The sequence below is a fragment of the Watersipora subatra genome, chromosome 4, assembly GCF_963576615.1.
Source record: "Watersipora subatra chromosome 4, tzWatSuba1.1, whole genome shotgun sequence".
NCBI lineage: Eukaryota > Metazoa > Bryozoa > Gymnolaemata > Cheilostomatida > Watersiporidae > Watersipora > Watersipora subatra.
The window spans coordinates 5695579-5715530 of NC_088711.1; the positions used below are offsets into that span (position 1 = coordinate 5695579).

The 19952-nt window shown below is 37.0% G+C and overlaps 1 protein-coding gene across 1 annotated transcript in view; it reads right to left on the reverse strand.

The window, feature by feature from the left end:
- Nucleotides 1-19904, reverse strand: part of LOC137393859 (serine-rich adhesin for platelets-like) — a 32912-nt gene extending 13008 nt beyond the window's left edge. Inside the window, exons 1-10 of the mRNA XM_068080569.1 lie at nucleotides 19887-19904; nucleotides 18149-18405; nucleotides 16818-17042; nucleotides 16163-16283; nucleotides 15843-15970; nucleotides 11527-11684; nucleotides 11195-11257; nucleotides 7832-8003; nucleotides 7418-7590; nucleotides 13-7161 (exon numbers count right to left, since the gene is read on the reverse strand). Of these exons, the coding sequence (XP_067936670.1) occupies nucleotides 13-7161; nucleotides 7418-7590; nucleotides 7832-8003; nucleotides 11195-11257; nucleotides 11527-11684; nucleotides 15843-15970; nucleotides 16163-16283; nucleotides 16818-17042; nucleotides 18149-18405; nucleotides 19887-19904 (8464 nt within the window). The remainder of the gene's footprint in view (nucleotides 1-12; nucleotides 7162-7417; nucleotides 7591-7831; nucleotides 8004-11194; nucleotides 11258-11526; nucleotides 11685-15842; nucleotides 15971-16162; nucleotides 16284-16817; nucleotides 17043-18148; nucleotides 18406-19886) is intronic.
- Between the last annotated feature and the right edge of the window lie 48 nt (nucleotides 19905-19952).

The window sequence follows — 19952 nt, forward strand, 5'->3', positions numbered from 1 at the left end:
ACTGATACTCACTTATGACTGTTATCGGTACATCTGTTGTTGAGTCATAGTTCACCAAAGAAGATGCAGTGTAACCGACATTAGTAGGTCGAGAGTTTGTCTCAGTCAGCGAAACATCTTCTGCAGTCTGAGTCATACTGAAAGGGAATGAGCTGATTGGATTACTCGTACCTGGTTTACCAGTGCTTGTGAACTGTTCAGAAAAATCTGTGCTCATTATTCCTGTGGCTTCTTCAGAAGGCTCCTCACTCTGTACATAAGAGATTGTACTGTCATACTCTTCAAATTCTGTTGTTGACAACTCTACAAATGTTGTTTGCTCTTCAGACAAGCTTGTAGTATATCCTTCGTCATCACCTGTGGTTAAACCAATCGACACTGTTGTTACATCCACAGACACAGTAGTGTCATACTCATCATATTCTGTTGTTGACAACTCTACAAATGTTGTTTGCTCCTCAGACAAGCTTGTAGTATATCCTTCATCGTCACCTGTGGTTAAACCAATCGACTCTGTTGTTACTTCTTCATACATAGTAGTGTCATACTCATCATAATCTGTTGTTGACAACTCTACAAATGTTGTTTGTTCTTCAGACAAGTGTGTAGTATATCCTTCATCATCACCTGTGGTTAAACCAATCGACTCTGTTGTCACTTCTTCAGATAAAGTAGTGTCATACTTATCATAATCTGTTGTTGACAACTCTACAAATGTTGTTTGTTCTTCAGACAAGTTTGTAGTATATCCTTCATCATCACCTGTGGTTAAACCAATCGACACTGTTGTTACATCTTCAGACAAGGTAGTGTCATACTCATCATATTCTGTTGTTGACAACTCTACGAATGTTGTTTGTTCTTCAGACAAGCTTGTAGTATATCCTTCATCGTCACCTGTGGTTAAACCAATCGACTCTGTTGTTACATCTTCAGACATAGTAGTGTCATACTCATCATATTCTGTTGTTGACAACTCTACAAATGTTGTTTGCTCCTCAGACAAGCTTGTAGTATATCCTTCGTCATCACCTGTGGTTAAACCAATTGACTCTGTTGTTACTTCTTCAGACATAGTAGTGTCATACTCATCATATTCTGTTGTTGACAACTCTACAAATGTTGTTTGCTCCTCAGACAAGTTTGTAGTATATCCTTCATCGCCACCTGTGGTTAAACCAATCGACTCTGTAGTTACTTCTTCAGATAAAGTAGTGTCATACTCATCATAATCTGTTGTTGACAACTCTACAAATGTTGTTTGTTCTTCAGACAACTGTGTAGTATATCCTTCATCATCACCTGTGGTTAAACCGATCGACTCTGTTGTCACTTCTTCAGACAAGGTAGTTTCATACTCTTCATATTCTGTTGTTGACAACTCTACGAATGTTGTTTGTTCTTCAGACAAGCTTGTAGTATATCCTTCATCGTCACCTGTGGTTAAACCAATCGACTCTGTTGTTACATCTTCAGACATAGTAGTGTCATACTCATCATATTCTGTTGTTGACAACTCTACAAATGTTGTTTGTTCTTCAGACAAGCTTGTAGTATATCCTTCATCATCACCTGTGGTTAAGCCAATCGACTCTGTTGTTACATCTTCAGACATAGTTGTGTTATACTCATCATATTCTGTTGTTGAAAACTCTACAAATGTTGTTTGCTCCTCAGACAAGTTTGTAGTATATCCTTCATCATCACCTGTGGTTAAACCAATTGACTCTGCTGTTACTTCTTCAGACAAGGTAGTGTCATACTCATCATATTCTGTTGTTGACAACTCTACAATTGTTGTTTGTTCTTCAGACAAGCTTGTAGTATATCCTTCATCGTCACCTGTGGTTAAACCAATCGACTCTGTAGTTACTTCTTCAGATAATGTAGTGTCATACTCTTCATATTCTGTTGTTGACAACTCTACAAATGTTGTTTGTTCTTCAGACAAGCTTGTAGTATATCCTTCATCATCACCTGTGGTTAAACCAATTGACTCTGTTGTTACTTCTTCAGACAAGGTAGTTTCATACTCATCATATTCTGTTGTTGACAACTCTACAAATGTTGTTTGCTTCTCAGACAAGCTTGTAGTATATCCTTCATCGCCACCTGTGGTTAAACCAATCGACTCTGTAGTTACTTCTTCAGATAAAGTAGTGTCATACTCATCATAATCTGTTGTTGACAACTCTACAAATGTTGTTTGTTCTTCAGACAACTGTGTAGTATATCCTTCATCATCACCTGTGGTTAAACCGATCGACTCTGTTGTCACTTCTTCAGACAAGGTAGTTTCATACTCTTCATATTCTGTTGTTGACAACTCTTCGAATGTTGTTTGTTCTTCAGACAAGCTTGTAGTATATCCTTCATCGTCACCTGTGGTTAAACCAATCGACTCTGTTGTTACATCTTCAGACATAGTAGTGTCATACTCATCATATTCTGTTGTTGACAACTCTACAAATGTTGTTTGTTCTTCAGACAAGTTTGTAGTATATCCTTCATCATCACCTGTGGTTAAACCAATCGACTCTGTTGTTACATCTTCAGACATAGTTGTGTTATACTCATCATATTCTGTTGTTGAAAACTCTACAAATGTTGTTTGCTCCTCAGACAAGCTTGTAGTATATCCTTCATCATCACCTGTGGTTAAACCAATTGACTCTGCTGTTACTTCTTCAGACAAGGTAGTGTCATACTCATCATATTCTGTTGTTGACAACTCTACAATTGTTGTTTGTTTTTCAGACAAGCTTGTAGTATATCCTTCATCGTCACCTGTGGTTAAACCAATCGACTCTGTAGTTACTTCTTCAGATAATGTAGTGTCATACTCTTCATATTCTGTTGTTGACAACTCTACAAATGTTGTTTGTTCTTCAGACAAGCTTGTAGTATATCCTTCATCGTCACCTGTGGTTAAACCAATCGACTCTGTTGTTACTTTTTCAGACAAGGTAGTTTCATACTCATCATATTCTGTTGTTGACAACTCTACAACTGTTGTTTGTTCTTCAGACAAGCTTGTAGTATATCCTTCGTCATCACCCGTGGTTAAACCAATTGACTCTGTTGTTACTTCTTCAGACAAGGTAGTTTCATACTCATCATATTCTGTTGTTGACAACTCTACAAATGTTGTTTGTTCTTCAGACAAGCTTGTAGTATATCCTTCATCATCACCTGTGGTTAAACCAATCGACACTGTTGTTACTTCTTCAGACAAGGTAGTTTCATACTCTTCATATTCTGTTGTTGACAACTCTACAAATGTTGTTTGCTCTTCAGACAAGCTTGTAGTATATCCTTCGTCATCACCTGTGGTTAAACCAATCGACTCTGTAGTTACTTCTTCAGATAAAGTAGTGTCATACTCATCATAATCTGTTGTTGACAACTCTACAAATGTTGTTTGTTCTTCAGACAACTGTGTAGTATATCCTTCATCATCACCTGTGGTTAAACCGATCGACTCTGTTGTCACTTCTTCAGACAAGGTAGTTTCATACTCTTCATATTCTGTTGTTGACAACTCTACGAATGTTGTTTGTTCTTCAGACAAGCTTGTAGTATATCCTTCATCGTCACCTGTGGTTAAACCAATCGACTCTGTTGTTACATCTTCAGACATAGTAGTGTCATACTCATCATATTCTGTTGTTGACAACTCTACAAATGTTGTTTGTTCTTCAGACAAGCTTGTAGTATATCCTTCATCATCACTTGTGGTTAAACCAATCGACTCTGTTGTTACATCTTCAGACATAGTTGTGTTATACTCATCATATTCTGTTGTTGAAAACTCTACAAATGTTGTTTGCTCCTCAGACAAGTTTGTAGTATATCCTTCATCATCACCTGTGGTTAAACCAATTGACTCTGCTGTTACTTCTTCAGACAAGGTAGTGTCATACTCATCATATTCTGTTGTTGACAACTCTACAATTGTTGTTTGTTCTTCAGACAAGCTTGTAGTATATCCTTCATCGTCACCTGTGGTTAAACCAATCGACTCTGTAGTTACTTCTTCAGATAATGTAGTGTCATACTCTTCATATTCTGTTGTTGACAACTCTACAAATGTTGTTTGTTCTTCAGACAAGCTTGTAGTGTATCCTTCATCGTCACCTGTGGTTAAACCAATCGACTCTGTTGTTACTTTTTCAGACAAGGTAGTTTCATACTCATCATATTCTGTTGTTGACAACTCTACAAATGTTGTTTGCTCTTCAGACAAGCTTGTAGTATATCCTTCGTCATCACCTGTGGTTAAACCAATCGACACTGTTGTTACTTCTTCAGACAAGGTAGTTTCATACTCTTCATATTCTGTTGTTGACAACTCTACAAATGTTGTTTGTTCTTCAGACAAGCTTGTAGTATATCCTTCATCATCACCTGTGGTTAAACCAATCGACACTGTTGTTACTTCTTCAGACAAGGTAGTTTCATACTCATCATATTCTGTTGTTGACAACTCTACAAATGTTGTTTGCTCTTCAGACAAGCTTGTAGTATATCCTTCGTCATCACCTGTGGTTAAACCAATCGACTCTGTAGTTACTTCTTCAGATAAAGTAGTGTCATACTCATCATAATCTGTTGTTGACAACTCTACAAATGTTGTTTGTTCTTCAGACAGCTGTGTAGTATATCCTTCATCATCACCTGTGGTTAAACCAATCGACTCTGTTGTTACTTCTTCAGACAAGGTAGTTTCATACTCATCATTTTCTGTTGTTGACAACTCTACAACTGTTGTTTGTTCTTCAGACAAGCTTGTAGTATATCCTTCATCATCACCTGTGGTTAAACCAATCGACAATGTTGTTACTTCTTCAGACAAGGTAGTTTCATACTCTTCATATTCTGTTGTTGACAACTCTACAAATGTTGTTTGCTCTTCAGACAAGCTTGTAGTATATCCTTCGTCATCACCTGTGGTTAAACCAATCGACACTGTTGTTACATCTTCAGACATAGTAGTGTCATACTCATCATATTCTGTTGTTGACAACTCTACAATTGTTGTTTGTTCTTCAGACAAGCTTGTAGTATATCCTTCATCATCACCTGTGGTTAAACCAATTGACTCTGTTGTTACTTCTTCAGACAATGTAGTTTCATACTCATCATATTCTGTTGTTGACAACTCTACAAATGTTGTTTGCTCTTCAGACAAGCTTGTAGTATATCCTTCATCATCACTTGTGGTTAAACCAATCGACTCTGTAGTTACTTCTTCAGATAAAGTAGTGTCATACTCATCATAATCTGTTGTTGACAACTCTACAAATGTTGTTTGTTTTTCAGACAACTGTGTAGTATATCCTTCATCATCACCTGTGGTTAAACCAATCGTCTCTGTTGTCACTTCTTCAGATAAAGTAGTGTCATACTTATCATATTCTGTTGTTGACAACTCTACAAATGTTGTTTGTTCTTCAGACAAGCTTGTAGTATATCCTTCATCATCACCTGTGGTTAAATCAATCGACTCTGTTGTTACATCTTCAGACATAGTAGTGTCATACTCATCATATTCTGTTGTTGACAACTCTACAAATGATGTTTGCTCCTCAGACAAGCTTGTAGTATATCCTTCGTCATCACCTGTGGTTAAACCAATTGACTCTGTTGTTACTTCTTCAGACATAGTAGTGTCATACTCATCATATTCTGTTGTTGAGAACTCTACAAATGTTGTTTGCTCCTCAGACAAGCTTGTAGTATATCCTTCATCGTCACCTGTGGTTAAACCAATCGACTCTGTAGTCACTTCTTCAGATAAAGTAGTGTCATACTCATCATATTCTGTTGTTGACAACTCTACAATTGTTGTTTGTTCTTCAGACAAGCTTGTAGTATATCCTTCGTCATCACCTGTGGTTAAACCAATCGAAACTGTTGTTACTTCTTCAGATAATGTAGTGTCATACTCATCATATTCTGTTGTTGACAATTCAACTTCTGTCGTCAGTTCTTTAGACACACTTGTTAAGTACCCTTCATTTGTAGTTAGATCATTCAATATTGTTGTTGCTTCTTCAGACAAGGTAGTTTCATACTCATCATTTTCTGTTGTTGACAATTGAACTTCTGTCGTTAGTTTTTCAGACAAATGTGTAGTATATCTTTCATCACCAGTGGTTAAATCATGAAACTCTGTTGTCACTTCAAATTCTGTTGTCTCTTCAGAAAATGTGGAGTAATGATCCTCAAATTCTGTTGACGATAGTTTTGCATTTGTTGTCGGCACTTCAGGAATATCCGTGGTGTATCCTTTATGTTCTGTGGTGAGCTTATTCAGCCTTGTTGTGACACGTTCTTCAGATGTTGTACTCTGTATTTCCATATATGCGGTTGAACTTTCAGGTAGGCCTGTACTGTATGTCTCCTCGTCTGTGGTCAAATTATTAAATTCTGATGTCATTTCATGAGGAGTTGTGACATAATTCGTGAACAGCGTCGTTGAAGATCTCGGAAGAGTTGGTGATTCAGCTGAAGTTTCAGTGCTACGCAGTTCAAGCTCTGTTGTCTTATCATTTAGCTCTGAAGTCACTCCAATAGAACTTGTGACAAGCTTTTGAGTAGTTGTTTGAGAGTATTCAACCTCTATCGTTGAATCATCAGAAACGCTAGGATTGGCTGGTTCGGCTTCTGTGGTGTAATTTGCTAATATAGTACTGGACTGTTCATCAGGACTACTGTAGGCTGATACATCTTTTGTTGTAGGGGCCAAATCTTCTGTTGTAGATAACTTAGAAAAAAGAATATCTTCTGTAGATGTCATGCGTCTTTGTGTTGAGCTATAGACACTTGCCTTAGTGCTTCCAGAAGTAGTTGTATAGCCTGTGATAGTAATATCAAACTTTGTATTTATACTACCAGCATCTGTGGTAATCATACTATTAGTTTTGTTAGTTAATAAATCAGTCATGGTAGTGGTATGCTCCACAGCCATGGTTGACTGATCTAATGTAGAGGTGTGAATCTGTGCTGTAGTATTTGGGTCAGTTGCTGATGTTGTTAATCTTGTTGTTGAGGATGTGTTGGTAGCTGTTAATGTTGTTGATGTCGTTGTAGTTGTAGTTGAGTCATCCTGAGTTATTATAGTGTGATACTGCTGAATTATCTCATTATCAACTATCACTACAAATACAACAACATTAGAGTTCAATGACGTTTTGTAACAATCATAAATATTTTGTGGTTAGATCAATAAAAGAATGATTTGTTTTTTACAATAAGCAAATAAAAGGAAATAATAATGTTACACACTGTCAACAGCAACAACTTTGTAAAGAGTTCTGCAGTTTTTTATTTAAACTAATTTGCATCAAAAGTACCTCTTTGTGCAAATGTATGTCAATTTCATCATTAAGACTACATACAATAATGTACTTACCTCCCACATCTATTGTATTAACAATAACATTGTTCATATTGTTTTCTAAGCCCACGACCAAAATCACTGTGATGTCTTGTAGATTTGTACTCATCTGAGTGTCATTTTGAGCTGGATCAGTAGCAGCGGGTAGTTGAAAGACAATGACAAAAAAGACTATCACAGAACCATTCCTAAAAGATACAGGCTAGAATTAGTAATAAACCAGCATATGAATGAAGAGCCTAATTCGAAGAACAGATCATCTTACTTGGAGTTGAGTTAAGTGCTTTAATTATTATGGTTTAGCTAGTCCAGTTATGCTACGCATACCTTCTCATCCTTGCTTTACCTCAAACAATGCACACATTTCCTATTTAAAAAAATAAATATAGTACACTTACACCTGTAAGTAAAATAGCCACAATGACTTACTCAAAGCCAGTCACAGTACAGCCAACATATTCATCTGAGAGATTTGAATTTTGGTAAATTTCATCAATGGAAGAGATAAAATTTGATGCTTGTGCCTGGTAAGCAGCAGATGTAGGGTCTAGCAGGTCAACCGTGAAAGTGGTATTCAGAGAAACGCTGCCATTATACCCCGCTGAAAACAGATGGAAGTATTAGCTCAGTTGTTGCCAAATGAGTTGATAAGGACTAGGTAATTGATAGAATATTGACAACATAATCAATTATGAATAATCCGAATGTGAAAAGTTCAGATGAAGAATGTGAAAGTAGTGACAGCAGATGGTCTGTGTTTTCCTCTAATCTCACAAAACAGCCTAATTTTGTCAGCGGTTCACTGTATTTTCCCAGCCAACTCAACAACTCTGTTGACTTGAAGCTAGCCAGTGTTTTTTAGATACGTACTCACCCTAACAATCACCACATAACACATAACGGGTATCATTCTTAACCACTTTCTGTCTAATACATTCTTATTTACAGTAGGACAATACGCACATAGAAGTAGGAAGCCATAGATGAGCTAGTGACCACATACACGCAAGCCTATTGGAAACTGACTGGAGTTGAGTCATTCTCATCCTATTTGTATTACTTACTACAGACACATACTATGAACCTCTAACATTTCGCACAGTAATAATATAAATGGTAAAGTATCATGTGATGCATGCCATATTTGGTTTTTCTAGTGAAAGGCTTTATAACTTCTCTCTTTTTTTCCCTGAACCTCATAGATTAATGTATTACTATGCAGCCCTACAATGTTTTAAAGTAAATCTATTGCTATACACTGCTAGACAGTACTATATATTACTATACGTTGCTATATATTGTTATACACTGCCATATATTGCTAAACACTGCTAGACATGGCTATATATTACTGTACGTTGATATACACTGCTACATATTGCTATATATACTGATATACCGTAAAACCTCTGATTGAACGCTATGACACTCTATTTTTCAACCCTTCCTCTGTAGTAGCGGTCAATTAGAGGTGCCGTTCAAATAGATGCTGGCGTTGTATTTTTCAAATGGCTAATCAGAATTGTGGGAAGATAAATTTAGCCCATCTATGTGCGAAGCGGATGTCGCCTATATTTTTCCCTCTTTTTCCGGTGGAGCAGTACTAAACCTTTTAGATGCAATAAATCTGCTAACTTACCTCAAACTTTTTAAAGATTTCTTGATAAATATGTATTGAGAAATTGAACAATATTTCTACCAGTTGATATCTATTGCTTGCAATTAACCTACATGTACAATGATATTATAGCCAGTGTCCTGCTTAGGAATTTGTTGGAGCTTTCAATTTTTATTTCGTTCTAAATTTGAAAACATATTTTCATATTATATCTATATTAACTAATGTTGCATAAAAATTCATTGCACTCATTGATATGTTTGCTACAGTTTGCAGCCAAAACTAGCTTTTTATGTGCAACTAGCGGGATGCCCGACGTTGCATGGGTGTTTAAAATCAGCTTATAAACAGTGAGAGATAATTTAGTTGCTTTCCACTTGCCATTAGCCTGGCACATTTTCAATGGCTAATTGGAATAAGCTTACTAATAAAAGCCGTGAGAGCAAGCATAAAATTATGTTGGGCCGTAATGGAGAGCAGTAGCGTATTTTAATTTATATACCCTATATAGATAAAAGAGGAGTAACGAGTGTCGATCAATTGTAAGATCAGATTCCCGCAATGATGCTATCAAATAATATGCTATAAATCTGTAAATTTATAAGTTATATGATGATAATCTATCAAATTTTACAAATATATTTGTGCAGTAAACAAGTGACCAGTAAACAAGTGACGTAAACGAACGATACTTATATTACATGCAGAAGCAAAAATTAATGCTTTAAAAAAAAAATTTGCATCGTTTGCTCGGATAGCTGTGTTCTGATTGTTGGTTGGATGGAATGAACATCTTCTGTTTGTTCAATACCTTCTACAATGTCTTTTGACCTCAATTCTTTTTCACTGCTGAACTAATCAATATTAGCGTCTGAACAATTTTTTGGCAGAGCAAAACTTGTACGCGTTGCAAATAGAGATGGCAGTCAAATGGAGGTGGCGTTCAATTAAAGGTTTTACAGTACATTACTATATATTGCGATGTATTGCTAAACACTACGATATATGTACTGCTATACACCACTATACAATGCTATACACCGCTACATATTGCTACATACTACTATACACTGTTGTATATTACTGTACACGACTGTATATTGCTATACGTGTGACTGTATATTGTTATACACTACTATATATTGCTATACACTGCTATACTGTAATACCTAGTTGTGCAGCTATACATAGCTAACATAGTTTTGGGGTTATAGTGTTATACAGTCATAGCTAGCTATTTAAGTACATTGTATATAAAGTGTATATCTGATATGTAGTGCATTAATAGTGTAGTGCATATCTGATATGACTGCATTCAGCAAACAGCAGCCTGAAACAAACACCATCTATCAGTTATAAAAAGAGTGTCTGAGAGTGTCTGAGAGTATCTGAAAGATTCTGAAAGTATCTGAAAGTATTTGAGAGTGTTTGAGAGTATCTGAAATTATCTGAGAGTGTTTGGGAATATCTGAGAGTATCTGAGAGTGTCTGAGAGTATTTGAGAGTATCTGAGAATATCTGAGAGTATTTGAGAGTATCTGAGAGTATCTGAGATTGTCTGAGAGTATTTGAGAGTATTTGAGAGTGTCTGAGAGTATTTGACAGTATCTGAGTGTCTGAGAGTATCTGAAAGATTCTGAAAGTATCTGAGAGTGTTTGAGAGTGTCTGAGAGTATCTGAGATTGTCTGAGAGTATTTGAGAGTATTTGAGAGTGTCTGAGAGTATTTGAGAGTATCTGAGAGTGTCTGAGAGTATCTGAAAGATTCTGAAAGTATCTGAGAGTATCTGATAGTGTTTGAGAGTATCTGAGAATATCTGATAGTATCTGAGAGTATCTGATAATATCTGAGAGTATTTGAGAGTGTCTGAGAGTATCTGAATTTTAAATGGTATGAGGTAGAGACATCCTGTAAGTTTTGGTGGTAACAGTCTGCACCTGAGACTGATTGCTTTCCTTTGAGCATCTGTAGTACTCAAAAACAATATCCAATTTTTTTTACATAGAATAGCTTTCTCAAGGGAAGTCCATACTTATGTCATTAATACTAAAGCAGCATTTTTTTAAATAGTTTTTAAGTAGTTTAAATAGCACAACTTTTAACCAAGGATAGATTACGAGATCAGATTAGGAGTAGCTGGCTCGTAACAAACTCACAGAAATTCCTTTACTTACTAAGTGTTGTATCGGGTAGGGATACAGTAGTTCCTGTGGTTGTAACTGCAATCACTGGTACGCCTACAACATGCAACAATAATCATAACAGATACATGTGAAATTTAAAAAAATTAAAATAAAATAATTTGAAATAAAATTTAGAATCCTGAAGTTTGACAATATCCGCGGTATAGCATAAACGACCAGTAAACCTTTCAGCCTAGTCCTATTTTTAGTCCATGAGTTTTTAGCAGAATGTGATGTGAGAAATTGCTTTCTTGGTCATGAAGCGCAAACATGTAAAAAGACCAATACAAACTTAAAACTGATTATCACAAACTATATCGTACCTTCAAAGTAAAGGCTTTCCAGAAGCACGTCGTAGTTTCCAAATGCTGAATCAGTAACAGCATCTGTAATAAGACTCTTGACAACAGGTAGCAGCTGGCCCATGGAAATGTCTCTACCGGTGAAGGTCAAGGTGTAGTCTAATACAACGCTTCCATTCCTGGTAAAACAACACAAATTGATGAGAAGATGGAACTTTTCAAATTGGTATGTGTACAAGGGATGCCAAAATACAGTGAGGAAAATAAGGCAAAGACAGTTAAACTTACTGCGCCGATACAATTCTGCATGATGAGTAATATTTTTCCATCTCACTATTCGCTAGCAGAAGAGATGACACCTAAAATAGTTCATACAACCAAAAGTTCAATTCAAGAGTTCATACAACCAACCTTCACACCCTGTTAATACAAGGGTTCATACAGCCAACCTTCACACCTGTTAATACAAGGGTTCATACAACCAGCCGTCACATCTGTTAATACAAGGGTTCATACAACCAACCGTCACATCTGTTAATACAAGAGTTCATACAGCCAACCTTCACACTCTATTAATACAAGTGTTCACACAACCAACCTTCACATCTGTTAATACAAGGATTCATACAGCCAACCTTCACACCCTGTTAATACAAGGGTTTATAGAGCCAACGTCACACCTGTTAATACAAGGGTTCATACAGCTAACCTTCACACTTGTTAATACAAGGGTTCATACAGCCAACCTTCACACCCTGTTAATACAAGGGTTTATACAACCAACCTTCACACCTGTTAATACAAGGGCTCATACAGCCAACCTTCACACCTGTTAATACAAGGGTTCATACAGCTAACCTTCACACCTGTTAATACAAGGGTTCATACAGCCAACCTTCACACTCTGTTAATACAAGGGTTCATACAGCCAACCTTCACACCCTGTTAATACAAGGGTTCATACAGCTAACCGTCACACCTGTTAATACAAGGGCTCATACAACCAATATTAAAATGAACTAATCTCAAGTTTGGAAAGAACCTGTGGCATAAGGTAGACTAGTTTATACATAGAAGTACAGCATAGATAAAGTTCTCTGCTCCAAGGCTGATAATAATGCAACAGTGGCATAACACATGATTATGTACGTATGCTGAACAAGCAATCTGTGACTTATCTCCCATTACATAAGGCCCCTGTAATCTTGGGTGCGACTGCGTATTTAGCCTAACATGTGAAGGGTTTAAGATGTAGTCAAGGGGCTCACCCTATGAATGGTACATTTAAGCAAATACCATCTACTCTCATCATGAAATCAACAATATGGATACTAGCAAAGAGCAGGATCAAGTGCAGGCAGCCATATCCAACCTAAGGTATCATCTAGCTTGTAGCTTCCCGCATTTACACAGAGACTTTTCACATAATAGAAAGGCGTTTAAGATTTTGTCTGAAGAAGGTTGCAGTGTAAGCATTAGGTATAATATGATAGCTGGTAAGACTCTTGGAGACAATTGACTTCTAATGCTCAAGTGGTTATTAGGCTGTCACGTGAAACATATTAATGGTGCTTCTTTGGCGAAAATGCCTGAGCCTATGCGCACAGACAAGTACAGATATGTGTAATGAGATAAGTTGAAGAAATCAAGACTTTGGTAGGAAGCTGAGAGGTAAATCTTATATTAAATTGATGTCAGAGCTTTATAGCAGAGCAGCTCAGAATTCTTTGGTAACAGCGAGTTGCTGAAAGCTATGCTACACCGGACAGTTAATACAAAGTGACTGGATACGATTTCCCTCCAGTTTTGTTCGTACAGTTTGTTAAAGTTAAACTTGAAGGCTGTTAATACACTGTTTTAAGGCTGTTGGACATAAAATGGGAGATAATGAAGTCCCCAACACTACAACTCAAGCACAATGAAACTGAACGCTTTAAAAGCAGTTTACCGCTAAAGTCACAATGTTTGTTCCTTATAGGTGTAGTTGGTATTGCACCTAATTCCTGCACAAGCCAACACTCAACAATTCAATGACTTACTGTTTTACAGAACTCTGTCTGTAGCTGAAGGAATTCTGTACTCTGTGTTTCTGAGTAATTTGAACGATACGTCAAGTTGATTATTCGCATGCTGCCATCAATCTCAAGAGTTACAGTATCTGCAGATAGATGTATAATTAAAGAAGTCACTGAGTGCAGGTGATAGCAGCCAATAGCAGGTGATGGCGGGTAGAGCAAATGATAGCAGGTGAGAGCAGGTACTCAAACACATGCTTAGCAGAGTGTCGCTATCTCTGTAGAGACTATAACCATTGTCCTTACTCTCCGAGCCCTTTACTAGCCCTTTACTAGCCCTTTACTAGCCATCTATTAACAATTAGAATATTCAGCGCACAGCACTCTTGAACCACTCCAAAGTATGTCTAAACCAGAACTTATTATTCTCTAATTGCTATACTTCACGTTTGAAGAAAAGAGGTCAGTGCAAGACATCGAACATCCTAAGTCCAACAAAGATGGTTTAATAGCACATTCAGTTCTAAATAATTAGCCTTTGACAAGCTGTAAAGTTTACAACTGGAATAAAAGTGCTATGCTGTTCCAATCTTCCCAGGTCGTTTCCTATACAGGTCTTTATGTATGATGAATAATACACCAGCGTCTATGACTGGAAGATGGTAAATCTGAGACTTTTAAGGTTGCATTGCATGACTGGATCAACAGCGGCTAGTAAAGTGGTGACTTCATTTCTGCCACACGAAGACTAAATTCAACCATACAAATTCAACGAAAGAAATTAATGTAAAACTATATACATACATGGTTGCACACTTGAATACTGCTCATTCATGGTATTTTATTCAAATAACTTAAAAAAAACAATAAATTATTTTTACTTTATTCCATTTTAAAACTTCAAATATCAAAATATTTTTTAAAACAGGGTATCAGGATTTAGTCTTGAATATTAAGAAACAGAACATTAAAAAGCTGTGCTTCGTGTAAATAATAAATCAAGTATATTGATGACTAATTTTAGCAAGCAAATCTTCACAATTTTTCAACATCGTCTGTTGCGTTATGGTGAGTCTGTCTCATTTGACCCGACAGTAAATTTCATTCATTAACTGTTCTGCAAATGAAATGTACATTTTTAATAAACTAAACAATTCAGTTATGATTTTAGAAAAAAATACACACTTTAGCACAATGTAGGCACTACATAAGAACAGCAACGACTGTTCGTTAAGCTATTATTGATGCTGCTTGCAGATATAGTGTATTTCATAAATTGTAGAGTTTGCATGGTTTGAATCTTAAAAACATCACAGTTTGACTCCGAGTTCTCCCAATTGCTATTTAACATAGAATGGCTGCACAGATAAGCTCTGAGACAAAGCCATGGAAGTGCAATAAGAGATAGTGCACTGCACAGTCTAATACGCATGATAAAGATTTTTTTAAACTGATTCTTTTTGGAAAATTATTTTTTGAACTTGCTTTAAAAGAAAACTAGAGTGATAACAACAGTGGCTACTCTGACTTGACCTACATAACAACACTTGGCTACTGTGACTTGACCTACATATTTGATCAGCTGTTTGAAAGAAAACTAGAGTGATAACAACACTTGGCTACTGTGACTTGACCTCCATATTTGATCAGCTGTTTGATTCGCAGTTTCGTACATTGTTAAAGAAAACTAGAGTGATAACAACACTTGGCTACTGTGACTTGACCTACATATTTGATCAGCTGTTTGATTTGCAATTTCGTACATTGTTAATGCTGCTAAATCAGCGTGAACTTTAAACTGGTTATAATATGCTCTGCACTATTTAAAATAATTATATTCATTGTTTACTGAATGAGGAAAGCTTAGCGACACCAATGATATACAGCCCCTGTATTTGGGCTGTATATCATTGGCGACACCGACAAGCTGTTATTAAGGCTAATGCTATGTATCAGGGAGGTTCTTCAAAGAAGTTTTTGTCAATTCTAACATTTTCCTTCCTATAAAAGGAGTGTGACTACTTTTCCGTTACTAAATTAAACTAGCTGAAGGAAGTTATAGTAGCTACCAAGATACTCATTTGGTGTCACTGCGCACTTGCTTCAACCTGTCATATTATTTAAGTATATGTAATCTGTCTATCATTTTTGAATCAGTGTTTGCTTGTCTAAGGTTGGCATGAGTATTGAAGGTAGTTTCTTTTTTAAACAGAATCTTCATATGAGGAGGAGTTGTCAGAACATGAACATATTGAGAATTGTGAGTGACTCAGCAGGATGGACAATAACTAAAGAAAAAATAATGTGGTTCAGGTGTGCTACCAAGTGCTGGAAACTGTGCTGGCAGCGCTGGGAAGAACTGTGCTACCAGAACTGGCTTGAACTGTGCTGCCAGAACTGGGTAGAACTGTGCTGCCAGAACTGGGTAGAACTGTGCTGCCAGAACTGGTCTACATCTCCAACAATGAATGTTGCAAACGTTCAAAGAAGTGAAAAGTAAATGCGCAACAAAAATATCACCAATGTGAAGTTTTTTTCTAAGAGCTATTAGTGTGTAGGTCTAACTAGGGTATATTAGTAAATCTAGTAAATATACTAGTAGGGGATTCCTTACCCGAGGTTGAGGCGAGTAGGAGACTAACAGAGACTGCAACTGCACTGATGAGGAAGACTACAACAATAGCACCAATCACTAAGCAGGGTCGAGTCACCCTTCTTTCTTCCTTTTTCGCAGAATAAAATCTGCTCCAAGGGTATTTAGACCTGGAACCATCAACAATTACAGTGATTTAAATAATTCAAAGTTGAAATGAAAACATTGTTATTCCATTTTATGTAAAACATGTTATAATGTCCTTCAATTATTTGTTAAAGTAATTGAAGAAATGCTTTGTTGGATATTATGTCCTTTCCTACACTCTCTTCTCAACTCAAATGAGCGAGCATGGAGCTGCGTCTAAAGTACCCTGCACACGAAACTCAAATGTAGATGCTCACCAATTCACCATCACCTTTGTGCGGTAACACAAAAGGGGAAACTTGGCAACTGGCTGCTAAGTGAAGTCAATAAGAGAGGATGCCTTAGTGGTTTTAATGAAAGAAATTATGTAATCTGATTTAGCTATGAGACATAAGGAACCAGTAGGAGGGCCAACAGTAAGTGTCCATTATCTAAATAATAAAGGGAAGTTATTAACTGGAGACAAGCCGTAGTAAGGATGCATACAGGTTAAGTTATCTCTTCGAGTGTGTTTAAAATTTACAGTTCAAAGGCGCAAGTAATTTCGTATGACTCACAAAGATTTATGTTTGTCAGTAGGCTGAAGATCACTTGTCTTCTGGCCCCAGCTAGGGAAGCTGAGCGGAGCTAAAGCAGGAACTCGGGTTAGGTTTAACGAATATTGTGAGCCCGGCCCCGAATATTGTGAGCCCGGCCCCGTGTGAAGTCTGTCATTGTACCGTTTCTCCCCAGGGAGTCCTGTCTTCCACCGATCTGCTCTGTACTCTTCTGGTTGAGCACTGCTAAACAAAGAAGGAACATGAAGTTGTAAATATAAAAAAACTGATAATTAAAATAACAGATTTTTATTTTAAAAGGCTGAAAACTTAGAAGTTTGAATTGGTTGGAAGTAGAGTTTTACATTTGTAGTTTGCCAATAAAGATGTTTTACTCAATAGAAATGTATTTATGCTAATCATTTATATATTTCTATCTGTTAAAGTCAGTATTCATAGCATGACAGGGCGATTGCTCTGACGCTCTCCGCGTTCACGAACAGAAACAAGACTGGGCAGTAAAATGAGCGCATACAGTCTGCCTGCTCCCATCTCTATTGTACATCTGTATAATGACTCCCCATAGAATAGGAGGTATTTCAATATGGGCTATTGAGGTCTCTATCCATATCGGTTATGATTAAAAATGGAAAAAGTTGCATGACTTCATATAAGATATAAACAAGGGTTTATGAATCGAGTTTGCAAGTTGAAACCTTCACAGTTTCTCTCCGGCAATATCCAATCAACTGATTTTTAGTGAATGACTTCAGCTGGCTGGCTATCGCCGCACCCAGGCTTCCTTTGCAGGGCTCTAAGCGCATTGCGCAGTGAGATCTGCAGCGACAGTTGATACAGGAAAATGAAAGTATTGGAAAATATGTAGTACAAACAACCCAACAGCAATGCTTCCTTTTTGAAATTTAATAGCTGTTCAACAATTAGAAGATCCTTTTAAAATCAATACTTCATGTTGTGATGGTTTTATTTTATGAAGGCAAAGCAAATGACAAGCTGGTTACATAATGAGAATGTGATTCAAATAGATAATTAGCTGTGGGAGCCTTTGTACCTTGGCATACAAGTATACGGCTGCCCTATGCAGATCTTGGCCGATGCACATGAGCTCTTAGATATATCAACCAGGCTAGTAGGAGTACAAATATGAGCGTCTTGAAGAAGACATTTTTACTACCTTCGTGTTTCTCGAGAGAAAAAACATTATGGAAAAGTGTAAGACAAAACCTGCAAATAGCCCTTCATGTGATATCTTAGTGAGCCAGGCTAGTCAGATCATGTGATTACAATGCTGACCAGCCCTAATGCACTGTCTATGGAACCATATATATCACCTGGTCAGCACTGAGTTGCCGTCAGCAGACTCTGTAAAGAAGGCGTAGTTGGCGACTCCTCCACTAGGGCGGCGATTATGGTAGCTCTGAGGCAATCGCTGTCCGACTTGCTGATCGTTTCCTGTCTGGTTCCACGTGTTAGCTGAGTATCCTCGCGGAAAAAATCGGCTCGGATCTAGTCCACGAGCCTCTCTAAACAGAGTTACTTCACTGCTTTCATCACTTGACCTTGACCTCTCAAACCGATCAGCTCTTGTCTGCAAGATAGGAAAACAAATTGTATTGATGAATTTGATTCGTTAACAGTAGGAGCCAGCAGGTAGTAAGAATATTCGAGTATTTGTTTGGGTGGTGCTTAGGCTAAGCAACATCACATAGAAGTCTATTTCTTACATGTCATAATTTCAATATTCTTTTACTTGTCGCAGGTTGTCACATGGGACCTTCAGATATGATGTACATGTACCAGCAAAATGTCGGAAAAATAGTAACACCATTTATTTTAAATGGTGCCAATAATCAAACTTATTTCACCATGTTCTACGACTCAGCATACCAGTTCGTTCAACATTTTGGTCTGCTAGTTGTACTGCTGGTTGCTATCTGGCTTCTTTAGGAAATAGGGCAAATATATGTTTTTAGCTTCACAAGATCACAAGCACTGCAGAGCAAGAACAATAAAACTGTGTCTAGGTAAGTACTGATTTTGAATAACCAAGCTGAGCTCGCACAGGAGCCACCTCAGGTTGCCTAAGAAATAGTGGCTAGCAGCTGGTAGATTTATGGCTTATACGCTTGCATAAACTCAACTTTTTGAAAGCAAGAGTGGTTGCTGCAGGCTTTCTCTTACGCGCTGACTAGATAAATGCATTGGTAAATATTCAACAGTTTAGAGGCATCAGTTTCACAGTTAGCATCAACCAGCGCATTTAAAGGCAAACACTATAGTTGACAAATCAATAAAATATGATACTGAGGATGAATAAACAATTTGCATCAGCAAACTTGATGCAGTTAGAGATGGTAATTTCACAGGTATATATTTATATAAATCATAGAGAGGCACCCCACATGTCCGCCACTGAGGGAGCAATAGATGTTACTATTATATGTTATATTATACTGTATGTTATTCAGCAAGTATACAAAGTTGTGGACCTAACATATACATGGTATAGTACAGAGAATAAATAGTCAGAGTTCTCATGCAGTCTTGCGCACACTGATGGTGCAGGACGAGCCCCTCTCAACACTCTTACATGAACATAGGCCTTAAATAGGCAGACTGCGGGCTCATAAATGACTTCATTTTATCAGCAGCCACATAGAAATTGTTAAAATGAGTACATGATCTGACTAAGCTCAATTGCCTTGTATGTAAAAATCCAAGGTCAAGGCCAAACATTGGCACTGATAATTCTGTTTATATTTAATTCTGACAGACAGGGAATAAAGAAATTGCATTCGTTGTAGGTACTACTTTGTGTTACTTGAAACACCAAAGAGAGGTGAAATTTCATAAGCTTGGTTAGACAAATAATATATTTCTTGCAAAGGATTCAATTCAGTAAAATTGACGGATTTTTCAAAAAATAATAAACCGTGTATTTCAATTGCTTGTTTTTCCAAAGTTGTTGTAATGAAATAAATATTTATCATATATATATTACATATTTCTTAATATACAAAAACGTTAAAAGTATGACCACTCAAGCAAAAAAAGGTTTTGGATACTTACGTTGTACAGTTCAGCCATGAAGTCAACTATCGCTCACAATGGTAGAATATCCCAAAACAGGAAAAG